The sequence below is a fragment of the Rhincodon typus genome, chromosome 22 (assembly GCF_021869965.1).
Source record: "Rhincodon typus isolate 14 chromosome 22, sRhiTyp1.1, whole genome shotgun sequence".
Lineage (NCBI taxonomy): Eukaryota > Metazoa > Chordata > Chondrichthyes > Orectolobiformes > Rhincodontidae > Rhincodon > Rhincodon typus.
The window spans coordinates 45136106-45159267 of NC_063353.1; the positions used below are offsets into that span (position 1 = coordinate 45136106).

The 23162-nt window shown below is 39.8% G+C and overlaps 1 protein-coding gene across 9 annotated transcripts in view; it reads right to left on the bottom strand.

Annotated features, from left to right (window-relative positions):
* Positions 1 to 569: 569 nt before the first annotated feature.
* pfkfb3 (6-phosphofructo-2-kinase/fructose-2,6-biphosphatase 3) overlaps positions 570 to 23162 on the bottom strand; it is a 99306-nt gene continuing 76713 nt past the window's right edge. For 4 of the 9 annotated variants that reach the window (XM_048610107.1, XM_048610109.1, XM_048610110.1 and 1 more), the window contains 12 exons: positions 21776 to 21842; positions 21062 to 21136; positions 20434 to 20490; positions 20185 to 20309; positions 18919 to 19126; positions 16836 to 16982; positions 15670 to 15774; positions 15160 to 15289; positions 14861 to 14923; positions 14707 to 14771; positions 10955 to 11131; positions 570 to 2710 (listed from right to left, as the gene is read on the bottom strand). In XM_048610107.1, coding sequence (XP_048466064.1) covers positions 2672 to 2710; positions 10955 to 11131; positions 14707 to 14771; positions 14861 to 14923; positions 15160 to 15289; positions 15670 to 15774; positions 16836 to 16982; positions 18919 to 19126; positions 20185 to 20309; positions 20434 to 20490; positions 21062 to 21136; positions 21776 to 21842 — 1258 coding nt within the window. In that variant the 3' untranslated portion in view covers positions 570 to 2671. The other 5 variants (XR_007264444.1, XM_048610113.1, XR_007264445.1 and 2 more) reach the window with 5 other exon arrangements.

Sequence of the window (23162 nt, forward strand, 5' to 3'; positions counted from 1 at the left end):
AAAGTTGTACCTGCTCCAGAATTTTGTCACTGCACTTCTGAAGGATTGGAAAAATATTGGAAATATTTGAGTTCTTTAGGTGTACGGTAGTGTCCCTAGTTCTAAACCAGGAGGTCCGGAGTCGAAGACTCACCTTATCTGGAGGTGGGTCATACCATCCCTGAACAGGTTGATAAGAAAATACTTGAAACATTTGAGAAAGGAGCGTTGATGATAGGAGGCAAATTTCCTTTGGCTGAAGTCAAGAACTAGGAGGTATCATTTCTGGATAAGAAAAATGGCCATTTCAGGCAGATGAGGAAACGTTGTTCAATGACAAAGTGCTAATCTTTGGAATTTTCAATATCCCATTTGGCTATGAAATTCCCATTTTTGCAAATATGAAGGCCAAGATCGATAGGTCTTTGGACTCCACAGAAATCAAAGTAGAAAATCGAGAATCAGTCATAACTTTTACTGGCAATGGCAGAGGACAAAAGACCCACATGCCCTTGGCTTGATTTAAAAAGAAACAAGTTAAGAAATTCTGTACAAAAAGTGTAGAGGAGAAAGAAAAAACAAGTCACAAGTTTTATTTTAAGTTAAGTTTTTATTATTGGTCCAGCAAATGCAAAATATACATAATCAGAAAGATGTACCCTGTATACTTCTGCTGGTATGACCTAGCTATTTTCCCCTCAGGAAAGAAGGTAATGTATACCTACATACATGCACACACAGAAGATGCAACATGCCACACTGAGATGGACAAGGTCTTTTCCAAACTCTGAACTAGCATCTTAAATAAATTTGTGTCAGAACAGAATCAGTACTATAAAAATACAAAAAAACCTAACATTCATTCAACAATAAACTACAAAATAAAAACCAAACAGCTTGCTCAGTTTGTCCCCAAGCCTATCCACACAGGGTTTACCGATCCACTTTAAGGTCAGAAAATAATGATGCCATTCAATTGGAATGAGAACATTATGACAGAAATGCTTTGGTGAATGCTTTGGAATCCAATACTCACTAAAGCTGCAGTCAGCAGAAGAAACCCTTATTCTAACTGGTTTAAAAAACACCCACTAAAACCAATCCCTCTGAACCAAAAACAAAATCAGATAAATAAAACTTGTGCAACAACGCATTTCTCTCAAAATAGGGGGTAGAATGTCGATATCATGCTGGTAGACTACATGTCAAGTACAGCTTCAAGCTTCCTCACCAATACAGCTAAACGCAAGATTTATGCTGTGCAAGACAAACGCACGAGGCACTGCGGTTTTATCATCCCACGCGTCAGCTAATGTAACAGAGTTAACCGAAAGACTTGGAGCACAGCAAACAAAACTAGATCCTTTGGTAATATCAGAATCCTTGGCTGCTCCAAAACCAGTAGCACAGCTAATCAATAAACAGCAGACATCAGATGGAACAGTTAAATATTCTGGTAGCTCAATGCATTTGGTAACAAATTTCATTTGAAGTCATTAAATCTTGTTCTGAATGGTTACATTACAAAGCCTGACCACGAAGGTGACATTGTTCCATTAGCAGAGACTACAAAGGCCAGCACTAAATTGTGGCCCAAGAGTGTAATTAAGAAATAAAAAGGTAGGTTCTCACATCCAAAACTGGATTCCAGAGACATCACCACCAATTCATACAAGTGACCGAGTCCATACCGTTTTATGGGATTAAGAAGCAGGACCACAAACATGGAAGTTTCAATGGTGCCCTTCAACATTTTAGGAATGAATACCTTCCCTGTTCAAGTGCTGAGCATGCATCTTCTCCAAATGTAAGCTGAACTGGAAAGCCATCAAGTTATTAACATTTTATGAAAAAGAAAGATGGCTTTTCACAGCGATGTGCAAACAGGTACTCTGAAAACAATTACTTGTAGTTTGACAGGTCTGGTCTGTCGCACTATGTTTGTAACTCCAGGATGTAATTACAAGCCTGGGAACCATCATAAATCAAAAGAAACAACATCTGGTATTTCAAATCATTTCTGTGAAATGCTGACAAAAAGAGAAAAACAAATAATTAAAAACAAATTTGGTCAAATGGCAACCCCAGCCTTATTCTGCCCCAGATACAATATTTGGCCACTTATTTTAGGTACCAGTGTGCCAACTTTGTGAACATGAATTCCAGCATTATGAATTTCGACTGGTCACAAATCATCTGTGTTATCATAGTGTCAATTTCAGGACCAGAAACATTCATACATTTAAAAGATTGCATGGATTCATGCACACCAAAGCATAGGGAATCCAGATTCAACCCTCATTAGGCAACTATTTACATCGCACACACGCACACACGCGCACACGCACTTCAATATATCCCTCCAACGAGATTTACTAGGTATTTACAAACAGAAGAACAAGTTTTGTTCACTAAAAGCACTTGCACATTATTACAGTAGCAAGACATTCAAATTACAGTCAACAGTGAGAATAGTCAATGTCCTTTCTGGTGAAGTCTGCAATCCGTAAATCTTTCATCTCTCCAGTGAATCACTTGAAGAAACCGACAACCAGAGATTCACGCAAAGGAATCCAGTACCTTTTAATAATGGAAGTTTTGGGCCAGTGAAGGGGTGGATCAAAGCATATGCAGCTTCATAATTTTTAAAAAATTGAAAGGAAGGTTTTCATTCTTGGTACGAGGGAGATGGTCACACAGCCTCCGAAGATCTTGGCATCTCATTCACTATCTGTTGAGTAAAGAGAAATTTGAGAATACTTGCAAATAAAAATTATAACCAAGCTAACAAAAAGGTAAATCCATGAAGCTGCATGCAAGCAAGCAACTAAAAGGTAGCCAATCACTGAAGCTTATTTGTTGCATGTTATGCTACAAAAAGTAGAGAGAGCGTGCCTCATCAAACAAAATGCTGACTCACTCCCCAATATCTGAGTTTCCTGCAATAAACATTATGTGCAATCATCGTAAGAATGCTTTACTTACAAGGTCCACAGACCACATATCTACAATGCCATTTGAAGAGAATGTGCAAATAATGGCATAAATGGCCAGCCCCCCCCATTATTTACATTTGCCACAACACTCCACTCCTTTCTTGGGAAGATTAAAGGAGGGAGGATTAAAAATTAATTCAGGAGGATTTCTTGCTAAACCCACCACAACCAGAGACAAGCCAACACAACATCTTCTTACATATCCAGGAACACAAAAGAGTCATGCAAAAAAGACAAGGCAAATTGAGAAATTTATTTTAAGCTGTGTCCTATAAATTGAAAGTTTAATCTATGACCCAGGAGATTATGAGACTAAAACTCAAAATAATAGAGTACAGCCAATTTCGACACTAGGATTGACAGGCTTTGTATAATCTTCCACTCCTGGAGATATTTAAAAATCTGCCTTTGAGTAAGGTACAAGACAAAAATTAGGGAATTTAAGATCCATTTTAGTTCCAAAACTTTATTCAAGTCTGGATACAATATCTTCTGGGGGGACAGTTGAAGGAAAGAGAATAAACGCAATTCAATAACACTCAGCCCCTCCTCCCTCACCTAAGCCACTCAATTACAGATTACAAATTTTGACTTTCGAAAGTGGTCAAATGTTTAGACAACATTCACCAAGATGAGAAACTTGGATCAAATTTACAACAGGTTCCATTGCAAAAAGAGCCAAGAATGGCTTACTCATTAAGAGGGCGCATAAATGCCAACTCATTTATTTAACCTGTTTACCCATCATCCCTGTGTTTGTTGACCTACACTGCACTTAGACAATGGTTTTGGTTTCAAGGTAGTCTCCATTTTCAAATCCCTGCAAGGCCTCACCCCTCCAGCTCTGGCCTCTTGCCCATCCTCAATGCCAGCATTGGTAACCACACTTTCAAATGCCTAGAACCCAAACTCTGGAGTTCCCTCTTTAAGAGGAGGGAAGAGGTGGAGACGTTTAAGATTTTGAGGCATACCTTTCACCGACCTTTTGGTCATGGGTCCCAATATCTCCTAGTGTGGCTCAGGGAGAATTTTGTATTCTAACATGCCTGTGAATCACTCAGTAATATCTTGCTACATAAATACAAAAGATAGTGATGGAATGCCCTTGTGTCACTATTTTCACCCCATAGCACAAAGTTGTATTCAAGAGTAAATACATCTCGATGACTCTGCACATCTGTATTTTGAGAAAAAAGTGTTACTCTAATCTAATGAGGGATACAGTCTTTATCTGGACAAGGTCTTCTTTAGCAAGTCACTGTAGTTTTCCAGGAAAGTTCTATTTTAATTACATTTCTTTGCACTCTAAATAAACCCTTTCCTCACTCCATCTCAGGCCCACCCAAACCACCCACAAATGCCAGTCATAAGTACGATCAAGGTGGTCATCCTGTAATTCGCAAAGAGCCAAGTGTCTCTATATCCATTAGATGGAAAAATGAAATATCTTTCACCAGTGAAAGATTTCATTTCTAAATAGCCCTGCAAAATAACTGCTAATGGGATCTCTATAGGGTCAAAGGGCATGGCCAGCATACATTTAGCCAGTTACCTTCGAAGGAATAACAAGAATAAAATGTTGAGATAACGAAAGACTGTATGTCTGAGAAGGAAAACAGAGGTGGAAGGAAGAAAAAGGGAAGGGGGGGGTGGGAGGGGAGAGAGAGACAGAGAAAGATGACTGAATACAGTGAAGCAGATGCAAGCATCAGCCAATGAGAAAGGAACACATTTGTAGCATCGCAGATAAGGTCAAAACAAATGTTTGTACAAAACAAACTGTGCACATCAATTCATAAAATTGTGGTGCAGTGGTAGTATCTGAGCCTGGAGTGAGAGGCCTGAGCTCAAGTCCCACCTGTTCCTGAGGTGTGTAATAACATCTCTGAACAGGTCGAGCAGAAAAATAATTCAAGGTTTGTTTTACAATTGTGACAATTCAAAACAAAATCAAGCAGGACTAAGAGCTACAAAAAAAGACACCTCCCGTTAGCTCCTTAATGTCACCCAGGTTTAGAGTCAGAGGTTTACAGCAAAGAAAAAGGCCCTGTACTAGTCAAAAAACAACCACCTAACTATTCTAATCCCATTTTCTACCATTTAGCCCATAGTCTTGAAAGCCCTGGCATCGCAATTGCACATCTAAATCCTTCTTAATGAGATGAGGGTTTCTGCCTCTACTACCCTCACAGGCAGCGAGTTCCAGATTCCCACCACCCTCTGGGCAAAAAAGCTTTATTCCACCCCCCCCACTCCATGTCTCCTTTAAACTTCCCTTTCCCTTAAATCTTTACCCTTGGTCATTGACCCCTCCATCAAGGGGAAACATTTCTTCCTGTCCACTCTAATGCTGACTGCGCAATCAAACTATTTCACAAGAAATCCAAAAAAATGAAAAAAATTGGAACAATGTGAACCAGTCACTCACTCACAGCAAAAACTGTCTCAGTCGCCTGTCACTGCTGTCATTGGAAATTGATGTGTCTTGACCATTCATAAGTGCCTTTTCCTTAAACAATGGCCCATTGTTTGGGGGAGGGAAAGAGGAAGAAAAAAGGTGGTCACTAGAAATGTAGGTACCTGTTGTGATGGAAACAGGACAGTGTACTGAAATGTCCAACGGTCCTTTGTCGGTTTCCAAGAGAACCAAGAGGGGACAAATTTTAAAATGAGGCGGGATTGGAGGGAAAAAAAAATTTCAGAGTGAGTAGTTTGGGTGTGGAATGCACTGTCTGGAAATGTGGAGGACAGAGGGTCAACTGAGGCATTAAAGAGGACACTAGATGGTTTGGACAGAAAATGGTGCAGAGGATATTGGGGAAAAGACAGATTAGCACGTAACCAATATTCTCCCCAGCCTGTGCAGACATGGATTGAACAGTTACGGTGCGGAAGAATGCACTTCAGCAATCCTGGTTAAAAATATTTGATTTAATCCAGGCAATAAAATTGGAAAGGAGAGCACTAAAATGTCATTATTGTTATTCAACAACAGGATGAGGAGGAGAAGGGGAAAAAACAAGTTAGCAGAGAGAGCGTGAAGTAAAACTCCTCCTCCACACTCCACCCCACCCACTCTCCTCAAGATCAGAATGAGGTAGTTGTCGGCTAGTTTTACTGTTTTAAAATGATCCGATATGGTACAACCCGGAGCTGACCAGTAAATCAGAGAGGTTGGAGACAGACACGGGAGTTGTCAAATTCTTAATTGAGCTCCACTCAAGTTCTTTTCAATATTTAAAACAACAAGCCAATGCTTCTACCACCTTTTTATAAAAAAGGTTAAAAACAAGGGAATCCCATCCTGAACTTTCAAAACAAAATAACACAAAACGTTGCTAACTTCATGAAAACCTTTTGTGAATTTGCAGTCAGCGCTGGGAAGACTGAGTACTGTCCTGTTTGTTTAGACATTGGCAGATCTGCTCTGACAGCGGAGGGTTTTATTTCAGCAATTTGTTTCCTTTCAAAGTTCAATGGTAGTCATTATGAAGCCACAAATGACAATTTAAAACAGGATAACCTTCAAAAGAAGGCCATTTTTTTTAAAATTAAGGATGCTCAGGGTCGGGGGCAGGGGGAGAGAACTTTAGATCTATTGTTTTTAGCCTTTTCTGGATAGGAGTAGTACTGGCTTGCTGTTCTAAATGTTGAAAGGTTGAGCAGTGAGCTCAAATGAGAATTTGATATAACTCTGGTCTACATCACAATATTTCTCAAGAATCATATGCTCAGAACACTGTTCTTGTCTCCACACCAGCCGAGTTCCACTAAAACAAAAAAAAGTGTTGCTATTTTAAACTCAAGTTCAATAGTAGAAAATAAAAATTGCTTGCATGTTTATTTTCTTTCTAAAAAAAAGAGTCTGTGCACAATTGGTTTCCTAAATTTTTTTTTTTTAAAAACACAATAGTCACCTAGGTCAAACAAACACTTAAAATAGGCCAGGAGGAACTGGTTAAGTTAGAAAGTCTGCCAGTAGGGTTAGTGATGACATGGGGACATCATATGCTTTGTTGGCTTTGAAAAAACATTTCCTAATCCTGTTCATGTAGACAATACCTTTGATACAACGAAAAAAAACAAGAACCGCTGAAAAGCAGATTTTGATACTGCAACCAAAATAGTTGAAGCAAGGATTGCGGAATAGATTATTTCAAAGTAAGCTTCATGCATAAAATTGGCCAAAATAGGTTTTCCAACCCCAATTGTACATATTAGTTCTAGTTCACGAGCAATCCAGATCAATTCTAAGACAAAAGCCAGTTGATTGATCCAAAGCCAGTCTTTTAATTTGTCAGGACTCTCACTAATAAACTGCTACTCGAAAAATAAAGACAGATAAAGAGAAAATACTTACAGGCAAGCCTTTCCTAGTAAAGACTGAAGAGTGAAAGAATTATGAAAGAAAAATGTAAAGAACACAAACCACTTCATAAATTCAGCATAGACTTAGCAAAAGAATTTTAGAGTAAAAATCAAACATCTTTATCTTGATCCAAACTAGTTAAAAGTAGATGGGATACTTAATGAAAGCTTATTTCAAAACAAAAGATGGAAAGTCAGAGAAATGCTAATAGCCCAGACAAAATGACAGCAGCATGAATTCACATGCTGTTATAGAGGACACTGTTTCACTATTAAAAGATGACTTAAAACTCTGCACTGATATAGACATAAACTGCTACAGTCAGAAAATGTTAAATCATGAACACTGAGCAAGTCAAGCAGCATCTATGAAGACAGAAATCAGAGTTAACACTTCAGGTCAACAAACCATCATTGGGACTGGAGTTAAAAGAAATTATGGATGCAACAGATTTTGAGCAAGTACAGAGGCAGGGGTTTGGGGCAAACAGGGGTTTGGGTAAGAGGAGAACAAAAACATTTGAGATGGTGTTAGGCAGGATCATGCACACAGATTGGAGTTTAGAAATAGGGACGGCTTACTGCAGTTGTACAGGATCTTGGTGAGATCACACCTTAAGTACTGTGTGCAGTTTTGGTCTCCCTACCCAGGAAAAGGGATATCCTTGCCATAGAGGCTGACAAAGGGGTTTACCATGGGACTGTCCTATGAGGAGAGACTGGTTCAACTGGACCTATAGTCACTGGACTATGCAAGGATGAAGGGGATTTAATTTTGGACGAGTGCAAGTTTAGTAGTGAAAGTGTAGAAGGGGGAATCTGATTGAAACAAAAAATTCTAACCAGACTGGCCAGACTAGATGCAGAGAGTATGTTTCTCCTGGGTAGGGAGTTTAGAAACAGGAGACAAAGTCAGGATTTGGGGTAGGCCATTTAGACCCTTGAAGAGATTTTTTTATCCTCATCTCTCCGAGGGAAATGAACCTATGGAATTCTCTACCACAGAAGGCTGTGAAGGCCAACTCACTGAATATATTCAAAGGAACAAATAGATATGTTTTTTAGATTTTGAAAGCAAAGGGGTTTGAGGAGAAATGTACTGTTGAGATACAGGTTCAGCCATTATCTGATTGATTCGGAGAGCAGGCGAGAGTGGCCTACTCCTGCTAGTTAAACATAGAAATTAGGTGTAGGTGATTACTCCAAAATCCTGCCCAATAACCTTTCACCACATTTATGTGAAGAAAGATTTATCTGGCAGACACTGCTTGATCTGCTGAGTATTCTCCATGGGTATTTCAGATTTCCTGTCCTGACAGCAGTTTTTCCTCAATTCAAACAACTATGTGCATATTAAAGATTTTGCAGCTTCTAAAAGCCAGAGTGTCAGAACTGGGAATGCAAAATAGATAAACTAAGCTCCAGAAGAAGTGCGAAATTCAGCAAATTTTACCACAAAATACTTTGACAGTGTTACAAATAGTAGCTGAACTATATCAAAACATTACCTTGAGCAAAGGGCTAAAACCCCATTTGTTCAAGTCCCCAAAGTATTGGGTCAAAGATAGATGTGGACAATCTGGTTACACCACACTGTCAGTGGCGAATTGCGGGCATTTTTTTTTTTATTGTGGACCTGGATCTACAAGGTATTGGTGTAAAACCAATCCAAATTAAATATGGGGGAAGAGCTAAATCATTAGAATCAGATACAAACACAGATCTGGCAGCATCTACAGTGCGCTTACAGTGAGTCCAGGGACACTTCCAGTTCTGAAGGTGGGGGGGCTCGCCAAACTCGAAATGCTAACCTTTTTTCCCCTCCATAGATGCTGCTAGATCTGCTGAGTTTCTCCAGCAATTCCTGTTTTGGTGCGTTTCAGATCTTCGGCATCCACAGTTTTGTTTTATTTGAATACAGATCCCTGGAATGTGAAAAGGACTATATCCTTGTGCAACCCTCCAGTACCAATTGTATTGCACAAACTGCAGGGAAAATTGCTACTGCAGGACTCAAAAAGTGGTCTCCTTTCTTTCTTCCTCCATTCAGGGTCATACTGAAACCAGCAATCCATTCCGCCCATCATCTGTACTGGTCAAAAAAGCATTACTCAGTCTAATCCAACTTGCTAGATTTTTGTTTTGGTTTTTAAAAAGTTCATTCATGGAACATAAGCATTGCTGGCTAGGCCAGTATGTGTTAACTATCCCTAGTTGTTCAGACAGTAATGGCCTTCAAGAAATTACTGCTGTTGGATGTCTTTGTAGGTTACAGCACATCAACATAATGTTGTTTTTGAAAAAAAAAGTACGATGGTTTTCTGCCTCTACCGTCCATTTGGACAGGAGGATTCAGAACCTACCTACTCTAGGGTGGAACTATCTATCTATCCAAATGGTACACCAATCCTTCTACTAAAATCACTTGAAAATTACCCACACCACACCTTGGTTATTAACAAGGTTTCCATCAGCAGAGGGGTTATTAAAGAAAAGGGAAACTTTGAATGGGACAGACGCAAGTGGAGTTTTAACGAAAAATATCCAATGGATTTTTAAGCATCCATTTACTTATATGAATTAAGTGAACATCACATTTAGAGTCAAGATAAAAAAAATACATAGTTTTTCCTCTCTATTCTCTCTTGGGATGAGGGCACCACTGGCAAGGCCAGTATTTGTTGCCTTTGAACAGAGGAGCTTTCTGGGCCATTTCAGAGGACCGTTAGCTGGGAGACTGGAGTCACACATAGCCCTGACTGTACAAGGACGGCAGATTTCCTACCCCTCAAGAAAAAAAAAAGGACATTGGTGAGCCAGATGAGTTTTCAAAGAAACTGATGGTTTTATGGTTTTGTTACTGAAAATAGCTTTTAATTCTGGATTTTACTTTGTTTCAAACTTTAAATTTAGAATTTAGTTCACCAAGTGTGAATTTTTAACTCCTAGATGCTCCAGCTGAGCAGACAAAACTTCAATACTATTGCAAGATAAATATGGATTAGATCAACACAGTAATAGAGACCTGTCCATTCAAGATATCATAATTCAACGGAAAGTCCTCATTCTCTTCAAAATTGCATTATTAAATAGTGAATAAAGTAGTGAGGGTAGACTGTTCTTAAAAGGATAACCTTAATAGGTGGCACTTTCCAAAGCAAATGGAGTACATTCTTCATAAGGTTTTTAAAAAACTACAAAACAGCTGTTAGTATACATTCTACAATTAAATAGATGGTTAATTACATTACATTAACGAAAAAAACTCATTTAAAAATTCTACAACTTCATGAATCAGAGTATACAGAGAAATGGTCTCTTTCTTATTCTTAGGAATGTACAGCAAAGCCAGTACACCTCTGTTACATTTAAAAGCAAGCCGACTGACCAGCACAATACAAAAAAAAACAAATAAATAACACAGCTATTTCAGTTCAGCACTTTCATTCACAAAAGCAGCAGGTAGCACAGCTATTTTGACATACAGCCAGATTTTAGATCAGCAATTAGTAAGATTACAGAGCATCATTTTATGCTGAAGGTATACTCAGTCTGCAGGTTATCAGCAAAGCAGCAGCGACAGCCATAATGGTATAGAACATTCAACTAACTTGTCCAGGCAGGGGTGTGGACACTTCAGAGGCCAGGCAGACGGGCATGGCTGAGGAAGAGGAGGCCACATGGTCATCTAGGCCTTCAATCCTCGGCTTTTTGTTGGGTTCTGGGCTTGCCAGAGGGGTAACACTATTGCGACGCATGAGTGGGTTAGATCCCTTCTTACCAATGTCCTGGTCAAAGTGAATGGGGAGAAACAAAAAACGTAAAAAAAAAAAAATTAAAAAAAAAGAAAGAAAGAAAGGCTAAATTACAATTGGAGCATTTCAAAACCAAAAACTTCAAATTTAAAAAAAAAGTCACGACAAGTCTATACATTCTGTCTGACCAGGCAGAGCAGAAGGAGGCAGAAGCTGCACTAAAATGAGATCAAGGTCACTTCACTGCTCATAACTGCAGTATAACAGTGTGAGTGTTGAACAGAGTGAAACTTGCCCACATTCATTCCCACTCATTACAAACAGGCAAAAAAAAACTTTAAAACAAGCACCAAATTAAAATTGTTCAATAATTTGGTGATGGCATTTTAAGTTTTATTAAGAGCTCTCACTCATACAGGAGTCCAATCATGTCGCTAAGTCGACAGATCAGGGACAGCAATTTAAAAAATATTTCTAAAAATCGATTCTTAAACTTCAGTTCCTGGTGACAGAAATCAAAAGAAATGAAAAGGCTGGTTTAAGCAGAGGCAGCCTGGTAAATCTCCTATTCCGAAAGGGAGATGTATAAATTGTCCGGTGTTTAAGAAACACACCTGCTCACAAAAAAAACTCTCCATAAAAAGCAACCTTTGTGGTGACACCATGCAAAAAAAAAGTGGGAAACATCACTCACCACAGCACCAATGTTTCTGGATTAACTGGATTTTAAACAACAGACTAATTCAACTATCAAAAGCTGCTCCAAAAAGGGGCAATATACATTCTAAGCTGAAGTGTGGCATATTTTATAGGCAATGAACAACAAAATACAAAATTCAGTACAAAGGAAATCAAAATACAAGGTTTAATGGACTCTCCCAACAGCCAGACTCCATTCTTTTCCCCTCAAATAGTAGCATTTGAGAGTTAGAATTCTGTCATCTCACAATTGTTGTGGTGCAGCAAGAGAGAATTTGCTCCAAAGTACCTGCACTGGGCCTTCAGACAGAGCATCATTACCTGGTGCCAATCTCCTATCTTTTCCCCACATTCTTGCACACTATTTCTACCTAAATAAACTTCCAAAGCCCCTCCTGAATCTGTCTCCACCATATTTCCAAGCAGTGCATTCCAGACCCCAACTATTCACTAAGAGATTCCCATTCCCCCTCACATCATCCTTAATTAAAATCTACTCCCTCTAGTTCTTGTTCCTTTTACAAGTAGAAACAGCATCTATTTTCTCTAGCTCACCCATGATTTTGAAAACTACCATCAAATCTCCTCACAGCCGCCTTCTCTCTAGGGAGGAGAGTCCCAGCTAAAATTGCCTCATAACTGGTTTCAGAATTGACAGACTTCATTCTTATGAATCACTTCTGTGTTCTCTCCAATGCATTCATCTCTTTCCTGTAAATGTGGACCCCACAACTCTCCACAGTACTCCTGGTGAGATTTAACAAGTGCCTTGTACATCACCTTTCTCTTATACAGCATGCCCCTATTAACAGAACCTGACAGATTGCAAATTCATTTCATCCGTGCCTGTATTCTTTAAGTTCACAGCAGATGATTTAAGTAGGAAGAGTCTCAGAGTCTATCCCTGCTCTAGTGAAAGATATGTGCACAGACCTCCCAGTGGGGTTGAAGTCACCCAGATTAAATTAACAAAACTCCAAAAAGGTTACGTGGCAGCTCGGACATCTCTTGCCTCGGATATAGGGCACAGTACATTCCTTGAACCAATGGGATCAAGTCATGAACAATCAATGCTTGAATGCAAGAGCCTCCCTCCTTCTCCTCAAACCTACCCCCACACCCCCCAGGGTATCAGTACAAGGGCACTTCCAGGGCTGTTGCACCAGGTGTTTAAAAACCCTGTAGTGTGCCAGCACAGAGGAGAATAACCAGGAGAGAGAGACTGAACCTGTTCCACATATGACCAACTCACTTGTGCATCATTAGAGATGGAAGTGTGGTGGTGTATTTCTGCAATTCATCATTTGGAAGTTATGGGTAGGTGTAATGTTGACTCATAAAGGAGCATGTCATTGAATGGATGCCATGCTTTAAGATTCCCTGGAGAGCTGTACTGAAGGCTCCATTACAGTGCAGGTCCTATTGCTAACACAATTAGTTGCTCCTTGTCCCTGCTACAACATCCAAAACAGCCAGACTGTTTGATTCCAAATGAACCATTTATTACTGATTCATTGCCACTGATGGCAGGCCAACAGTTATCGCCCATTCCCAACGGCACTCGAGAAGGCAACTAAATTTAAATAAGTCACCGATTATGCATCTATTCCCAGGACCGAAACATTTCCATTTTGTTCTGTAACAGAGGGAAGGGAACTAAACAGCACTGTCTCGTACAAAAGTTGAAACTACCACAGATAGTTGGTCATAGCAGCTGTAGCTTAGGTCATTGGAGGATTTGGTGCTTTGTACCACCACTAAGACATTGTTCAAAAATCCTGCTGATACTTTTTCTTTTGCACACTTCCCAGCAGCCAGCTCAGGAGTGAAACGAAAAGACAGTGGGCACATTTCTTCAGCAATCCAAAACTGAACTATTCTCAAATATCAACAGTCCATCCTCCTTTCAAAAGGAAACTGAAACAAAAAAAAAAAGACACTAAACTCAGACTGTGGAAGGATGGGGAGCAGGATCAGTCTCAAGCTAAAATAGGACAAGTAGCTTTTTCACATCAACTGTTTAGTCAAATTCAGTAGAACTACACATCTGCTCTCATCCAATCGAAAGGAGGTAATGAAGACTGGATGGTATCCAGATAGCCAGTTAGACTATCCTGCAGCAAAGCAGAGTGTGCACGAGCATCAGCACAACCTAACAAGTTGCAAATTCACATTCAATCCTTCTGGGTTATACAATACAGAGCAAGCTGACTGACAGGAAGGGAACAAACTGATCCTTCCTACGCACCTCGTGGTGTACGGTCAATGAGCAACACCGAAGGTGTCCCTGCCACAAAACACTGACTCAAAATCAATCAACAGCAAAAAGACTGAAAAGGTTAGAGAGAGGTCGGGGGGGGTGGGAGGTGGAATCCACTGCCGTCTTTGGTGACGGAAACCAGTTTCCAAAAATACCCTTTACAGTCTGGAGATGATGAAAGCACAACTTGTTTGTCTAAGGTTACCCTTTACCACAAGGTACGATGACTAGAAATGGTCAGTTTCCCCTTCAAAAAGTCTCTTTTGAACCCTGACAATTGTAAAGCAATGCAAAATAGGTTTGCAAATTAATGCAAGCCAGCTGCAAGGAAACAGCTAATGCACTGCAGCAAGCTCTGTGCTTGGCAAGATTCCCTGTAGTTATAATATCAAAACACCACCCCCCCACCCAACTCCGTTTCTTTCAAGCAGATAGTTATGCTGCTTGATGTAACCCAGGTTTCAGTTTTCACTCATTTCCTACCCCATAACATTCTCTGTTGCAGCAAGTTGTCCGATGTTGCAATGATGCAGGAACTGCTTTAAAATATTGGCGGGCGGGGTGAGGGGTGGGGAGTGGGGTGGAGGTCATTGGTTGGAGGTGAGAACAACCAAAATTCTATTGTACATGTGAGAAACCAAATACTCACCTCTGGTCGATCTCTGTGTGTGTTTACTGCTTCCACATTTAAAAAGATAGACTCAACCTTACAGCCTAATTAAAATGTAAAGAAAGAAAATTAAAGGTCATCCACTTGAATGCAAATCAAACCAAATAACATGCACAAGAAAAATCAAACTCACCATAAGCAAATGGAGTCAATTTTAATACTGTGTGAAGAGGACACTTTAGATATGGCAGCTCGTCTGCAAAAACAAACAACCCATCATCGTTAGTCATCAATATTACACTTCATCCCCTTGTTAGGCTCAACATTTAACACAATAGATGACTGATACACAGCTGAGTCTAACCACACTGCACTACTGCAGATTATATCACACTATGAATCAACTAGACTTGCTGTTTCATCTGAGAGAGAAAGCTGGTCACTAGTCTATCAAATAACAGGATATGACAGTGTGTTCTTCAATGCACATACCTGCACTTTTATCTAGAAAATAAGCAAGGAGACAACGCATCACAGCCTGGTGGCAGATGACCAAGACATTTCCCTGTCTCTCCAGTTCCATGATGACTGGTTCCAAACGCTGCACCAAGTCTTGGTAGGACTAAAACGTAAAAACCAAAGAGAACACACCATTCAATTTACAATTTCAAGGTAACACTTTCCAAGAGGCAGGTGCAACGGGATTACAACAAAAAAAGTGAGGGATTAAGTACTGTTTTGGTTGATCCCCACCAGCATCGGTGCAAAAAAAAAAAAAAAAAAAAGCGATATAGTCTGGTAAACATCCTGGATGTCGCTATGGAAATCCTGGAAGTCGCTATGGAAATTATACCCTACAAAAAAGAAGGATCAGGAAACCAGTTTTTGAAACAGGCTTCATCTGTTCCTGAAACAGTGTCGCCACTTTAAGTGGATTAAGCTTCAAAAGTTTCCATCCCGATGGAATCACACTCAGTCAACACAACACGAACTGTAACCTACCTCACCAGTTGGGTAGCGGTAATAATATTTGTCTTGTTCACGTAATGCATATTCCTCAGGGTGCTGTTCCTTTATTTCTTCATACGTCAGGTCCTCACATACACCCTGCAGTAAATAAAAAAGTCATCTTAAAGCATTTCATGGTTTACTTTTTGACCCCAAAATGTCAAAAAAAAAGTACCACTCAGATGCAAAGAGTAGGACTATAGGTCAATATGCAAGTTTAAAATAAAATTCACTGGATACCGTCAAAAATCTTTTTTTTAAATTCTTCCATTTTATAGAGAAACATTTTGGATGTTGCTAAGGCATCCTAGCTTTCAAAAAATGATTGTTGAGAATGTAGGAAACCTACAACCAGGGCAGAAATGGCTATTACGAGGGGGCATAATTTTTATGGGATTGGAGGAAGGTATAGGGGAGATGTCAGAGGTAGGTTCTTTATACAGAGAGTGGTGGGCATGTGGAATGCACTGCCAGCAGTGGTAGTGGAGTCAGATACTTTAAAGACTTCTAAGTGACTCTTGGATAGGCACATGGAGGATAGTAAAATGTGGGATATGCAGGGTAGATTGATCTTAGAGTAGGATAATAGGTCGGCACAACATCATGGACCAAAGGGCCTGTACCGTGCTGTATTGTCCAAGCTCTATTTCCATCTGAAAGGAATAAGGGCAGCAGATACATGGGAACACCAGACCCTGCAAGATCCCCTCCAAGCCAATCAGCATCCTGATTTGGAAATATAATCACTATTCCTTCACTGTCACTGGGTCAAAATCCTGAAGTTCCCGCCCCAAGGGCATTGTGAGTCAACCTATAGCACATGGGCTATTCCACCTTTACCTCAGCTGTTGACCAGTAGTCAGGGAAGGATACTGTCCCAGGAAGCTCACAGATTTGTACCCACGATAGTGCCGTTCTAAAGTTGAAGTCAACCCCGAAGAGAAATAAAAAAGAAAAAAAAGAGGGCAGCAGCAGGCATTTTCTAACAGCAACTAAATGAAGCGCAAGAATAGATTGTTCAAATTAGCAAACAGGCCATTCATTGAAGTCTCAGCTCATTTTCAGATAGACTGGGGCAATAGCTGGGCTTAAAACAGAAAGTCAGGGCACAAAAACTGGAATAGTTTTTTTTTTAAAAAAACACTTTAAAGGAAACTCACAGCATCTATTTCATTCAGAGCTTTCCATTGCTCATATCGACCACCCAAAACCTCTGCCGTTTGTATGGTTCGCTTTAATTGGCTGGTCCACACCTTCAGATCCTTAAGATTCTGCTCCTCCAGGAAGGTGCTTAGTGCGGAGGAAAACTGAAAGATAAAAATACGCACAAAAAAATGTCAAGGAAGGGAGGAGAATTTCTTTTTCAAGTGCGCTCATTTCATAGTATTTACAATAGGAGGCCATTTGGCCCATCATGTCTGTACCAGCTCCCAAAAGAGCTACCCAGCTTGTCTGACTCTCCAGCCCTATCTCCATAGCCCTTGAAATTCACCACTATCAAATATTACCCAGCTGTCTCAAAACCTCTTATGGAATCCGCCCCCAGGTAGCACATTCCAAATCCCAATAATTTGGAGTTCAGAAGTTTCTCTTCATCTCACTCCTAGCTCTCTTGCTGAGAATCTTGAAATTGTGAACCGGAGTTACTGACACACCAACTGGTGGAAACTGAAAATCATTTACCCTGTCAAAATGATTCTTTATTTTAAATACCTCAGTAATGACACCTCTTAAAATCTTCTAGGCTCCATGCCCAATTTCTCTAATCTTTCCTTGTATCTAAAATCCCTTATTCCAGATATCATTCTAGTAAAATCTCCTTTGCACTCTCTCAAGAGCTTTATGTCCTTCCTTAAATAAGGTACCCAGAACTAAATAAACTCCAAATGTGGCCTGACCATTTATTCGAAGGTAGGAGGCAGAAAGGAAACCACAAGCTGATTCTAAAGACAGCAGTCAGGACTAGCTAATCCTCAAACAGTGTAAAACAGCAAACCTCATTAAATAACTTATTTCAGGATCTTCATGAATACTAACTGCATCAACTTAAAGTTAGCACAAAATAAATTATTCTAAAATCAACCTGACTGAAGACTTCTGGGGCAGACAGGGCTTGAACCTGGGCCAGTTGTAGGTACACTGCCACTAATGCCACAATTGCATAAACAAACAGAAAAGAAAAAAAAAAAGGGAGAAATTATGCATTTGACTTATTACATTTATTTTTGAACTTGGAGAAAAAAAAAATCATTGACATTGCTGGGAGAGATATGGCTCAGTGGATCATATTGGCTATTGCATGTGTTTTATATCTCAAATGAGTTGGTAAGTGAACCAGGAAAAACAGTGATTGGAGTAATTGCTAAAATGACTAAATGCCAAGTTAGTATGTTGTGCTTTTTATATTCGCAACAATGAATAGAACTAGCTTAAATTATAGAGGCTGAAGCTTCCATTGTTAAAATTACACAGAAAATACAGCTGGAATTTAGTAAAAAGGGAGATTTGATCAAAAGTTTAACATTTACGGAGAACATTTAGTGTTGGGAAACTATTTTTACTGAAATAAGACAAAGAACTGTAGATGCTGAAGATCTAAAACAAAAAAAAAGAGAAATTGTTGAAGATATTCAGCAGGTCTGAATCTGGCAACGCCTCATCAGAACTAAGAACTGAAGAAGGGTCACTGGACTCGAAACACTAATTCTGTTTCTCTCTCCACAGATGCTGCCAGACCTGCTGAGTTTCTCCAGGGATAAAATGAAGAAAGACATCTATTTATAAGTGGATAAAGCTGGGAACTCTTACTCAAATTCTGATTGACATTAGATCAAATGCTCAATTTAAAACTGAGATAGATAACATGTTTTGTTAATCTAAATATAGTAAGAGTCACTGGGGCAAAAAGAGGCGGGAATATGGGAGCTAAGTCTCTGATCAGTCAGAAAGAACCAGTTCATTGGGACAAACGTCTGTATTCAGGCAGTCCAAAACAGATTTCTTCCTGAAGCCCATTTCCAAGTTGGAACACATCGCAGTCCAACATAAAGGAACCATTCGTAAGCACATGAAGAATTGTTGGCATGTCAAATCTTTAAAACTACGTCCTGAATGAGATCGCATTTGCAAATGTGAGGCATTCACAAGTCAGAGTTTCAAAGGATCAGGGACACCCCCCCACCGCCCCCGACTTCCTTGTGAATAAAAAAAAATACCCAAATGTTGCCAAATATCGACAGGTACCTTCTTTCCCCTGTACGAGAGACCAGAGTCACCGCCAATCCTGCCTTGGAGATTGTATTCGCTTTCCCCATGGCGACACAAGTAAATTGTCCGAGGCTGGATATGAATATTCATCAGGTAATAAACTATTTTGCTCTGGATGTGGCCTTGGACCCTGTTTACAAGGAACCTCCGGCCGACATTAATCACTTTGATGAACGACAGATCCCTAACAAATACAGGAAAGTGGAGAGGTGGAAATAGTTAGTACAGATGTTCAGCACCATTTTAATTCTCTCTGCAATAACCCATCAACATTACTTTGATTACAACACTACAGAAGCAGCACCATAAATGTCATGTCTATTGTCAGAAGAGACACCCAAGGACATCAATTACAATAAAAACGTCTTTCAGAACTTTTGCATAATAAGCAAAGTTTGCCCCGAACCCATTAGTTAGGAACTGAATGGGCAGCGCAAGAGAAACAGCAAGAGCGACACACAATTTGTAGTCGGAGTCATACAGCACGAAAACAGACCCTTCATTCCAACTAGTCCATGCCGAACAGAATCCCAAACTAAACTAGTCCCACTTGCCTGCTTCTGGCCCATGTCCTTCCAAACCTTTCCTACTCATGTGCTTATCCATGTGTCTTTTAAAATGATGCAATTATGCCCACATCCACCACTTCAGGATATACCTTTGATTCAGCAACATAGGAAATAGAAGCCTGCTCGGCTATTCATTATGCTTACAGCTGACCACCCAACTCGGGATCCTGTTCCCACTTTCTCCACGTACCCTTTAATCCCTTTAGCCCAAGAACTATATCTAATCACTTCTTGAAAATATTCAGCATTTTGGCCTCAACTGCTTTCTGTGCCAGAGAATCCCACAGGCTCAGCACTCTCTGGGTGAAGACATGTCTCCTCATCTCAGTCCTAAATGGTCTATCCCTTATCCTCAGACTGTGACCTTCTGGTTCTGTACTCCCTGGTCATTGGGAACATCATTCTTGCAGTTAACTGATCTGTTAAAGGCACCTTTTCTTTGGGTTTGCATCAGGGCCCAAGTATATTCCTTCACACTGAAGAATAATCTCTGATATGCATCAATCTTTATTCAAGATTGTTACTTTTAGTCATGCTGTGCTGAATGATTAAGAATCATTCCCACTCCAAGTGGGAAATTATGGTATTTGGTAATGCCTTGTAACAGTCAGAAAGTTGCAAGCACAGGCACTGCACTAACATCTCAATACCAATGTAAAAATAGAGATCTTACTTGTCATAATGATCTGGGTCCAAGGGCTGGTACGTTGCTTTATAGCATTCAATTCTCTTCAGGAAGTCTTCCATTGCATCTGTTCTGTTACAATCCATATAATCTGGACTGGATACTTTCACATCCTGTGTATAGTGAAACATTTTCAGTCTTACTGGTAATTTAAAAAAAAAACTAAATCTTCTCAAAAGGACACCCAGAAATTTGCTGATTTGTTATTGGAAGGAATATAAAATTTCTCCCACTTACCATAATATTTGCAGCCACTACACTTGGATCATCACAAACAGATTCCACAAAAAATACCTGTGAAAGAAAGACAGCATTTTTAATTACCTCCTCCATCTTGTATGAAGTTAAGTTTATAAAGTCCTCAGGTCGATAGTTATATTGAACGTCATTTCACCAGAGACATTTCTTCAAAGGAAAATTCTGAAATCCAATGACTAAATTCTCAACCCCATGGAGTTGAGATGGGAAATGAAAGCATATAGATCCACTATTGAAAGACTCAAGGGAATTTTGTGTTCAGAATACTGGCCGACTTTCATATATTGGTAAGGAAAGGAAAATAGATGCTATTGCAGAGAACGGGAGCCCCATTCAGAATCAGATTTCTTTGCACACTACACAATCATAGCCCTCCAATGTGCAGCACACATCCTCAAGTCAAACCCAAGGAAAAAAAGCTGAAATGCACAAAGTCCAAAGTTGTGGGGACACACCATCTCTAAGCATAAATCAGCCTAGACTATGACGCAGCCCACTATGCTAACCTCTTGGTTTAAAGACAAAAAAAAAGTGATTGACATGGTTGTGATTGAGAAGAATCTAGTGATAGGCCAGCTACTTGGAATTGTCTTTAAATTATACTGACCTTCCATTCATTTTCTTTGGCAAAGTTTAGGATCATCTCTCTCCTCTCCCTTGTGGTATTTGTAGCATCAAAAACCTTAATAAAATAAGAAAGGCTTTGGTCACAATTGTCAAAAACTTACATTATGTTCAAGTTGTTGGTCAAAGCAACAGCATTCTTCTCAATTAACTCAACTGTAAATGGAAGACAAATGCTTCCATTACATCAACTGTACGGTTGTATGGACACATTAGAATGGTGTTTATTCTATTTCAGTATTTACCATACTTTATCAGAAAACATTGCACACATATGAAACTGTACTTTAGATACAAAACGTTGAACCATGAACCTAAGAATAATAATTTGTACAACACAGACTAAAACGTTGTTCTGTCAAGACAACCTCAACTATTACACGATTCAAAATAATGGTCATGCTCTGACCCCAAGGGGTACCCATCTCTTTCAATACTAAACCATCACAACGCACTTTGTGCGGTGTTACACATCATATCCCAGAAAGATGGGGAGGAAAATTAGTGCATAGCTCTAGCACTGTCATTCCTCTCTTGGTCATGGACTGTTTTTAAAGAAAATCCAAACTTAGAGACACAAATACTGACTGCAAAACAGATTGAGTGATGGCAAACAGACCCTTGGGCTATGGGAAACCTTGCCAGAGATTATAAACAGTATGTTGCTTAGTCTGACAGTTATGGGAAGGGTACTTACTGCAATTTGACCACCTTCCTCAGTCAGGTAGGATTTTGCGTCTCTTAAAGCCGCTAAGGCACACTGCCTGGAGATTGCAAGAAAAGAAACAGAGGAGTTTAGCATAATAATTGAAGTAGACTCATCATTGTATTGTAATTTAGAGACAATGACATTCAGAATACCCTTGAATTTGCTCCATTAGGAGCTCTAATAATTAACCTGTTGTAAGCAGTCTTTAATGTTTCCTTAGATAACACAGTGTGGAGCTGGAACACAGCAGGTCAGGCAGCGTCAGAGGAGCAGGAAAGTTGACATTTTGGGTTTCTGAAGGGTCCCAACCCGAAACGTCAACTTTCCTGCTCCTGTGACGCTGCCTGGCCTGCGGTCTTCCTCCACCTCCACACTGTTATCTGACTCCTGCATCTGCAGTTCTTACCATCTCCTTAATGTTTCCTTCCCATTTACTACTGACCACAATGCAACACCTTGGTTTGGAATGTATGGTTCAGAATATTTTCCTTAAATCTAATTATTGTTAAGCTGAAGAATTCAGGAAGTGCATTCAGGATATCCACATAGCTCATTACACCACTGCAATTACAAAATTACACAAAAGATATTTTTAATTAATGTTGATCTTTGGAATAAGTAGAAGGGGTGTGGGCATGAAAACAAAGCAGGCCATTCAGCCCCTTGAGCCTGTTCTGCCATTCAAAGACATCATGACTGATGTGTGGCCTACCTCCATATATCTGCCTTTAGCCCATATCCCTTAAATTGTTAAGCAAATGTATATTTATCTCCGATTTAGAATTAACAACTGACCCAGCGTCCACTGCCATTGTGGAAGCGAGTTCCAAACATCTATCACCTTCCGTGTGTGGAGATACTTCCTAACATCTCTCCTGATGCATCTAGCCCCACATGCATCTCCAGTGTGGACAAAAAGTTAAACTAAATGAACACTGCAAATAATTAAGGAGTATTTTAATCAATGTCGTACCGAATCCATGAAAATCAGTAGCAAGAGTCCAAATCACGTGGTTCAAATTTAAAAGCAAAACCACCTGGATAGCCAGCCAAGTCTACAATGTGCTTCCACATCAACCTCACTCATCTTTATGCTTTTCTTGGCTTGGACTTTGTCTTTGCCGTCTGCCATAGGATTATAGCTTTATTTCTCCTTTCCCTAATCCTTCATTATCCAGAATGAATTGTGACTGTATCATTTTAACCCTCAATGGGCAAGTTTCTTTTTACAACTCAAAAAAAGAGAGAGATCAGGCCCATACGGTGCCCATAGTTGGTTCCTTTGTGCTGTGAATCCAGCCAAAGAGATAAAAAGTATTCCTTGAGCAGACAATTATTGGGAAGCAGCCCTTGGTTTTTCAGAGCTTTCCAACAT